Source organism: Lygodium microphyllum, chromosome 10, assembly GCF_053477565.2.
Source record: "Lygodium microphyllum isolate KBCC chromosome 10, Lygodium_microphyllum_v1.1.10, whole genome shotgun sequence".
Lineage (NCBI taxonomy): Eukaryota > Viridiplantae > Streptophyta > Polypodiopsida > Schizaeales > Lygodiaceae > Lygodium > Lygodium microphyllum.
In genome coordinates this window covers 30,899,924-30,909,470 of record NC_141144.1, presented here as the reverse complement: position 1 = coordinate 30,909,470, position 9,547 = coordinate 30,899,924, and the positions used below count along the sequence as shown (strand labels likewise).

Here is a 9,547-nt window from a genome sequence, read left to right as displayed (position 1 = left end):
CGTTAACTACTAAAAGTGTCTAAGACAATGGATCTCATGCAAACTCTTGACCCTTACAAAATTAAGAGGATTGTGAAAAACACATGCATAACATGGATTTGTGTTGGAGGCTAAGCAAATGAGAATGAGAGAGAGAGAGAGAGAGAGAGAGAGAGAGAGAGAGCATGAAGTTTCTAATTAAGAGAGAGATAGAGACAAAGACAGAGACAGAGATAGAGAGGGAGAGAGAGAGAGAGAGAGAGAGAGAGAGAGAGAGACTTGTACTTGAGGTACTTAACATGGAGGGAGAAACATGGGTGGGAATGGTGGTGGTGGAAGTGATGGAGGTAGTGGCGGTGGAGGTGGTAGTGGTGGTGGTGGTGGTGGTGGTGGTGGTGGTGGTGGTGGTGGTGGTGGTGGTGGTGGTGGTGGTGGTGGTGGCGGTGGCGGTGGTGGTGGTGGTGGACATAGTGGTGATAGTGGAGGAGTAGTAGTGGTGCTTGATATATGCCTAGGAGAAGAGGAGTAATAAGTGGAGTATGTGGATCAAGAAATGGAGGTTTCCCAGAAAAGCTCACTCAAAAAGCTTGCTTCTCGCACGCATTATTTTCTCTTGGTAGTGTAGTAGTTATTTGGAGCATGAAAAGGCAACCTATACTTACTTTATCGAGTACAAAGGCTTAGTATATAGAGGTGATGCTATGGCAGCATGTGTGAGGTGGTATGGATGCAAAAGTTATTGGGTGATTTGGATGTGCAAAGAGATGGTCTAGTTGTCATTCAGTGTGACAACATGAGCACAAATACAATTGGCTAGGAACCCGGTGTTCTATGCTAGGACAAAATACATTGAGGTGCATTACCACTTTGTCAAAGAGAAGGTACTTGCAAGTGAGATTGACTTGGTATATGTCAACACATAGGATTAGATAGTTGACATTTTCACAAAGGCATTGAGTCCAAAGAAGCTTCGAAAATTTTAAAGCTTGGAGTTGTAGAGATACCATTGGGCTTGAGGGGGAGTGTTGAGATGGAAAGCTTAACACATGCGGACATTGATAATGGACCTCCTAGTTCAATGGATCCTCATGTCTACACTTAGTACATCAGTGATCATTATGATCCCCATACGGCAACTGACTTATTACTTATTATATTTAGTTTGTTACACCTATGTGCAGCTTGGTATAGTTATGGCACCAATTGATTACACTACAAGGGATCGGGCTCATACCCGCGCTCCTAGCCGCACAAAATGACTTGGGAAAAAAAGTGTCGGGCCCGTGTAATAGCGCGTGTATCATCGCGGCCAGAGACATGCGTGTAAAAGCGCGTGTACAGTGACAGCCAGTCGCGCGAATACACGACCCCATACACGCGTTCTGCGCAGTTTTGCTGCAAATTTACATGCGAATCTAACAGACTATCCGCGCAAATATACGCGATTTTGACAGATGACATGCGCTTATACACGCGATTACAGAGGGAAAAAAAAATCCAGAGAGTGCTTTTGGGTGCCTGGATGCCGTTCCAGCATCCAGCCACCCAAAGGCACTCTCTGGATTTTTTTTTTGGTGCATTGCACCATAAAAAAAGAGCGATTTAGATTTCAAGACACGAATCAAGACTCACTCTCTATGAATACACGATTCAATATTACTATCTAAAACTTAATACACGACTCAAGACTCATGATTCAATACATTGTCAATACATGATACATTTGTGTACAAGGGAGTCCATATGTCAAAATAGCCCATGGCTTTAATTAGGAACAAATATATACAAAGTCAAATAGGGAGCTAGGTGCAAAAAAGCCCATGGCTTCAGTTACAAAAAAATTTTGTACAACCACATCCTACAGTATTCTGAAAGCTAATCAGAGGATGATGAGGACCCTGTGCTCTCTCCATGATCAGAGGAGCTCGCATCAGTATATTCCGATGAGTGGTGCTCGCCTCCACCAGGAGCAGTGGCACGAACATCAGCAGTGGCGGCTGGATCATCAGGGGCAGGAGCATCAGCAGCTTGTGCCTGTTCAAGAAATATACCGTATGTAAGTATACATATATATGCAATTAAATAAACCGAAATCATTCATTTAGAGTTTTCAAGTACCTGTCGACCGTATGGTCTCATGGCCGCGTCAAACTGCGCATCCGTAATACGTCCCTCGTTTCTGAAGATGGCCCACGTGTCACGTCTGCTATTGCGGCGAGCATACCCAGTCTTGTGGGCTGTGGGCCTCCTCCCCATAACCCGTCGCTGTAACATAATCAAGATAGTTTGTAAGATCAAAACAATCATAGAATCAATGAATTTGGCAAACAATCAAATAAAGAGGCAAGTTACTTACGAACTCTGCCTCCCACGACTCGACGCCGCCAGATCCGAAATGCGACGATCCAATGGTCTCCATCTGGATCCGTCGTGCCTCCACATGCTGCCTGCTCTTCACGCCTCCCTCTGCGCGCTTCTTTGCCTCCTTCCACTCGCGTTTGTGGGCAGTGGCAGGTTTCTCACAAGGATAGCCACCCGCAGCTACATTCACCCCATCATCGTACGCGAGTTTCTTAAGGTGAGATCTTTTATTACTTAAGATCTCCCTTATTCACGTCCTTCCCCATACATCCGAGAATGTCGCTCGTGGGGGATTGGGGTACCGACTATGTACACTATCTAGGACCTCCCTAACTAACCGGCTATCTTGATCTTTAAATTTTACAAAACAGTTTCTATACATGTTTGAAACTACCCCCCGCATATACTCCATCACCTCTTTCCCTCTCGCATCCATGACTACCCCGCCCCTATCCGTAACATCGTAGAAAATCTCTCCCTCCACCTCTCTCGCCTCCTCCAACTCCTCACTGTCTCCTCGTACATGCCTCCCTCCATGCCCTCTCTCACCGCATGCCCTACTACCCCCCCCACCAAAGCACCCGCCGCATAATCCTCCACTCCCGCTCTCCCTACTGCGGCGCCGGCTCTCATCTGTACTGCGGGAGTGGCCATGACTAGGGGTGGCTGCACGTGACTGTGTACGTGACTGTGGCTGTGAGGGAGCACGTGATGGTGGCCGTGAGCCCTCACGTGACGGTACAGAGGAGGGTGTGCGTGAGTGTGTCCGTGCAGGGGTGTGTCTCCTCGGTGAGCATGTATGCGCAGGGGTACGTCTCGCCGGACTCGCAGGCGTAGACGGCAGTGGAGAGGCTTGTGTACTTGGGGGCGCGGTGTGACCTGGGAGTCTAGGAGGAGGATGGGCATATATATACTCTGTCAGCTCCACTAGATTAGGATGGCACCCAAAATGGTTTATCATCTCCATCATCCAAGTGGCGTATGCCCACAGATCGGAGGAAGAGCCTGGATCCATGAAGAATCTGCAAAGCGTCGAAATTCCGCCTCAATGAACCAAGCAAAACATGCATATAAAAAATAAACATATCTCCTACAATATATCTCCTCAATATATCTCCTACAATATATAACCTACAACATATATCTACCATTCTAGAAAATAAACATATCTCTTACAATACCAAACATCGAATTAGTAGAAGATCATAAGCCTAAAGAAGAAGTTCATTTCGAATTAGTGACGAAATTCATGAAAAACAAAAACTCTTTCCTCTATCTTGACGGACATTGTCCATCAAGGGAGAAATGACTAAACACATACACAAGGGTTCCTTCTTCTCTCTTTCCTCTATCTTGACGGATGTCGTTTGTCAAGAAATAAATAGTTAAGCACATATACAATGTGTGTGAATTCTATCCTCTGTCGCTTTCAAGTACACATAGCACGGGTGGAAAGAAAGAAAGCGACAGATTTGCCAAAACAAACAAACGACAACCAACCTCTTTGAAAAGTCTTTGAAAAGTGAGTTCGTTGATTCTTGCTTCTCTCTCCCTTTCTGTGTTGTCTGCACCCTTTGCTTCTTTTGGGTAGTCCAAAAGGGAGAAGGCTGGTTGGAAGAGGCAGGTTCGGGGGTTTGGAAGAGCTGGAGACAGAGGTACTGTAGCGACAAAGAAAGAAGAAGAAGAAGTGTTTTGAAAGAGGGCTTTTGAAAGAAAGAAAGCGACGCAGAAAGAAGAAGAAGAAGTGTTTTGAAAGAGGGCTTTTGAAAGAAAGAAAGCGACGCGCGCGGTAGGTAAACGCGAAAAGCACGCGTGTAAAAGCGCGTGTAAAAGCGCAGCAGAATACATTGTAGACGCGCCTGTACACGCGACACAGAGACTGTTTATACTTTTTTTTAAAACTGATTGTTCTTGTGTATCCATTGTTTTGTGCATAGGATGTGTATGATTTCACTAAAAACTGATCCTACTTCTGTATTGGTTATTTTGGACATAGCATGTCATCATCCTCTTCAAGCAGTTCTGGTGAGGATGAGACAATGCGTCATCGTGATCGCGACGTGTGGCTGGCACAAAGGATCAAGTGTACATGTAATCGATGTCAAGGGTGCATTGTACGAGTGCGTCAAATTACATTGAATCACATCTCGATGTATGGAGAATGGATTCAAACAGGTTTAGAGGTGAGAAGATGTGAATTGAAAGTATTAAAATAACTCATGGTGTGCAAATTAATGGAGCGCATTGTAATATATATACTGTGATTGAAGCAGGATGCAGTACCACACCCTAACATGGTGCCATACGCACGGCGAGAGCATGCAAAGCGTCGACGAGATGATGCTGGAGCTTCGGGATCTGTTGTCGAAGATGAGTGGGAAAGGGATGACAATAGCCCTGCACCCCACGAAGTTGTGGAAGAGGAAGTGTTTGATGACATGGTGCGGAATCTTTTTAGGGATGATCGCAAAGGTGTGGACGACAATGATATGGAACAAGAGCATCTCTACAACGCTTCATCGACACCGGTTTTTGAAGGGTGCACATTCTCTATTTTACGTGCTTCACTTGAACTGCTCAATATACAAACAGTTTATGGATGGAGCAATGCAAGTCTTGACGCATTATTGAAGTAAGCATTGTAACTTGCAAATTTGAGTTAGTGGTTTTTGGTTTACAGTATAGGGTTTAGGGTTATGGGCTAATTGATGATATTGGATGCAGGCTATTATCAAACATGCTTCCAAAGGGGAATAGACTACCCACCTCAAGAGACAAAGCGAGGCGCTATGTGACATCTCTTGGAGGATTGGATTATGATCGCATACATGCATGCGTCAATGATTGCATTCTCTTTCGTGGGATGCATAAGGAGGCTCGACAGTGTCCCACTTGTGGTGAAGCAAGGTATAGAACAGATGTGAAGAGTTTTGATGTACCTCATAAAGTCTTGCGACACTTTCCTATAATTCCTCGCATCAAACACATGTTCAAGTGCAAATCCATAGCAGAGCTCATGTCATGGCATTCCTCGCATCGATCGGATGATGGCATGTGGAGAATTCCTGCAGACACTCCTGCTTGGAAGCATATTGAAGATGAGTGGCCCAGCTTTAAAACAGAGCCCAGAAACTTGAGACTTGGCCTAGGTATGGATGGAGTGAATCCGTTTGGTTTCAAGAGCACCGCATACAGCGTGTGGCCGGTTGTGTTGGTGAATTACAACCTTCCACCATCAATGGCGATCAAGAAGGGACATCTTATGTTATCCCTTCTGATTCCAGGGAAACATAAAGTCAAGCATATGGATGTTTATCTTGAACCGTTGATTGATGAGTTGGAGGAACTATGGAGAGGTGTTGCGGTAGTGGACATTAGTAGGCCTCCCTCCTCTCGACACTTCGACTTAAAAGCAGTGTTGATGTGGACAATGCATGACTTTCCAGGATACAGCGATTGTTCTGGTAAGAATTCTAACTACCTCCCGACTCTAATACTACTAGCTATATCAATTATAACTATTGACTTTATTATTCTAACTTTTTTTTTATTTTAACAGGTTTGAGGACATCGGGTAAACATGCATGTCCTATATGTGGCCCTTCATTGGTACATGAGTATGCTAATGGTTTGTGTAAGACCATATTCGATAATCATCATCGATTTCTCCCATCAGATCACCCTAAATATGCTCCTAGTAAGAGGAACATTCATCCACAGACACTTCGTGCAAAAGATTGGAAGCGTATTTGGGAGTCTTCAAATGTTCTTCCTCCAGATGGCATGAACAGGTACATCTCCATTGTTTTCAATCTTGTTTTGTGTAGTCTCTAAAGTTGGAATAAAGATGACAGTCTGCAATCCCTTGTGTAGGTACTCCATTTTTTTCCGGCTACCATATTGGACCCATCTCAAGATAAACCATCTTCTTGATCCCATGCACATCTTCAAGAATGTGGGATCTAGTATTTGGGAACATGTTATTGGTAAAAGAGACAATGTTAGCGTACGGGAGGACTTGCAGGTCGCAGGACGTATGCGTCAAGCTTGGCCACGAGAGGAGGGTGGGCACGTTCGTCTTCCGCCTGCTCCCTGGATTATATCAAAGAAGGAGGAGAAGCAGGTAAAGCAAGCCATCACCACTTTGCGTACTCCCACTGGATGCATGAGATCGTTGAAGGGAGCGTTTACAACCACTAAGAAAAGAGGGGTTGAGCAACTACATGGGTTGAAGTCCCACGATTGGCACAAGATGCTCCAAGTAAGTGTTTTCCAATTATTGTAGGTTGAAATTAAATTTTGTAATGCCCTAACCCAAATATACATGTGCTCTTATGTGCGCAGTTCATACTACCTACTAGCATCGACCATTGTGCAGACAGGAGTTTGAAAAGATGTATTTATAAGATGGGCGAGCTTGTGAGGTATGTAAATCCCATGTAAGATCACCCTTCATTATACCTTGCAAAATGAATGTACATGAGGTATAACGTACTGTGCATTTATTTTTCAGATATGTTAGTTCCAAAGCAATTGATCCAGCCACATTGGATGATGCGCGTGTTATGGCAGTGGAGGTGGTTTGTATGGTAGAGGAGACTTTTCCGCGAACCATTCTCACAAGTCAACTACATCTCATTGTGCATTTAGTGGATGAAATTGCTTTATGTGGCACTGTGCATGCCCGTTGGATGTTCTTCCTAGAGCGCTTCATGAAGACCTTAAAAGACTTTGTGAGGCAAAGTGCAAGGCCCGAAGGAAGCATGGCTGAGGGTTGGTTGATACAAGAGTCTCTTGTATATATATCAGAATTTCTTGATCAGGTGGATAGCTCTTTGCCGCGACTATGGAGCAATGAAGAGGACTTGAGGATGACGTCTATTGTGCCTCAAGGAAAAGGACAGAGCAAAGTAATTGAGAGAACATTGATTGATGATCTTAATTTCACTTGCATCCTTAATAGTGATGTGATGAGCAGATGGGTTACAAGATACGAGGATGCAAAGACAAAAAGGCAAGCAGACAGAGCTCTCTTTCGGAGGCAACATGGCTCTCGTAAGGCGTACCCTAAGCATCTAGCAACACTTCCGAATGATATTCATGTTGATTGGTTGCATGAGGAAATGGAGAGAGCAGAGAAAGATGAGGGGCTGCATATCACGGCGGAAGAATGGGAGTATGCACGAGGATGCATGTTAAAGGTACATAGAACAAATGTAAATTTGCATTCTTTGTAAGTGATTGGCTTTTCATATTTATTCACATTAATTGCTTACATAGATATTGCTTATATTTTGGTCCAGTGCACTATGTTCAATGCTATATGGTGTGAAGGCAAGCATTTTCGAACACAAAGAATATATGAAAAGAGGAATACACAAGATTGCGGTGTCATTAGTAGCTTTGAGGGAGCCAATGGAAAAATTGATGATTATTGTGGCACAATCCAAGACATATACAGACTTGACTTTCGCCGCTTCTTTGTGTATGTTTTGGATGTCAAATGGCAAATGAACGTGGTGGAAAAAGGGCCTAACGCAACGATAAAACGCCATGCAAGTGGCTATGTAACTATTGACTCTACAAAGTTTTGGCAAACAAAGAAAGATAGGCTCGTATTGCCACAACAATGTGAGCAGGTATGCATTTTTTTACAAATGTGTTTCATGTACATATATATCTAAGCTCGCGCACCCCTTGACTTTTGATATGCTAATTAATTAATGAATTATGTGTATTTGAGCAGGTTATCTATCTGCCAATGGTGCATGACAGTAAATGGTGGTATGTCATCCCTATTGCACCACGTTCCAAAGTAATGTATAATACATTCACTGATATGGAGCATATGGAGGATGTGGCAAGCCGCAAAGAAGATGATGTCGAACATGCCAATGTAGATGATCATGATAATGAGGATGAGCGTGCCATTTCTCATGATCATGAGGATGACCCTTCCATTGAGGATGATGGTGATGATGATGAGAATGATCAAGGCATCGGTACCATTATCAATGGGCAAAATAGCGATAGTAGAATAAATTTAATCGTAGCCTTACAAATTGATCAAATGGATATTGATGTTGATCGTTTGGCAAGGATGGATCTTATTGAAGATGAGATCGAACCCTAACCAATCCATCACTGTATTGTTCCAAATTCATGACATTTCTATTGTATACTTTGTCTTTCAATAACCATATGAATATATATTTTTCAATATATTACGTTGTTGTAAGTGCATGTAGTGGGATTTTGTAATGGTTTGTAAACACTGCAATGCACAATGACATTTTTAAAACTTAATGGTTTTCTGTTTTGAAAAGAAATGGATTTCTGTAGTTAGGCTCTGTGTCGCGTGTAACAGAGCGTGTATTATGACAGACTTAACGCGCAAATACACGCGCCCTCACATGCAATTATACACGCGCTGTTACATGCATGTATACACGTGCCCGATATTGCTGTAAGTATAAATGACCATACACGCGCCCGTAACTTTTCGCGTGTAATGGACGCGTGTATGGCGGCATTGTGTTGTAGTGTTAGTATAAGTCAGTTATGCATTGTTTAACTTAGTAGGCCACTTTTCTTTATATTATATCTTATCTATACTTTGTGTAGATTGTATTGTGTGCAAAAGAACACCCTAGGTATCTCAATGACCTGCTCAAGAAGCTGATTATGCATTTTCTCCTTATGGAAAACAACATCATGGCTTGGGATGACCTTTCGAGCCTACAGATCCTATAGGCAATAGCCCATCTCACTTGCATCTCCATAACCAAAAAAGATACATTTCACAAACTTAAGATCTAGCTTGTTGTGCTTGTCTTTGGAAACATGGAAAAATCCTCACAAACAACCAAGGATAAGCAAATGAGCATATGATGGAGATTTTCTAGACCATACCTCCTCTATAACCTAATAGTTAAGAGCAAAAAATAGGGGCCGATTAATCAAATGTACGGCTTTATTAACTGTCTAAAGGTGTTGTGGTAGCCTTCCTAGCTAAGCATACTACAAACTCGCTTCTCCTGAATTGTCATATTCATGTTCTCAACCATACCATTCTAGGAGGGGGTATGTGAGGTGATCAACTGACACTTGATATCTCTCTCATCACAAAAATGCCCAAAGACTCTAAATACATACTCGAACCCATTGTTAGATCTTAGGCATTTAAACCTATACCCAAACTGCTTCT

The 9,547-nt window shown here is 43.1% G+C and overlaps 2 protein-coding genes across 2 annotated transcripts; one reads left to right on the top strand and one right to left on the bottom strand.

Annotated features, from left to right (window-relative positions):
* Nucleotides 1-1,854: 1,854 nt before the first annotated feature.
* On the bottom strand, nt 1,855-2,398 carry LOC148029851 (uncharacterized). Its single transcript, XM_087687146.1, has 3 exons — nt 2,336-2,398; nt 2,098-2,244; nt 1,855-2,013 (listed from the first exon to the last, which is right to left on the bottom strand). Exons 1-3 carry the CDS (start codon nt 2,396-2,398, stop codon nt 1,855-1,857), a joined length of 369 nt encoding a protein of 122 aa, XP_087543272.1.
* Nucleotides 2,399-4,337: 1,939 nt separating this feature from the next.
* Nucleotides 4,338-4,976, top strand: LOC148029850 (uncharacterized). Its single transcript, XM_087687145.1, has 2 exons — nt 4,338-4,523; nt 4,614-4,976. The coding sequence occupies exons 1-2, from the start codon at nt 4,338-4,340 to the stop codon at nt 4,974-4,976; spliced, it is 549 nt and encodes a 182-aa protein (XP_087543271.1).
* The last annotated feature ends 4,571 nt before the right edge of the window (nt 4,977-9,547 follow it).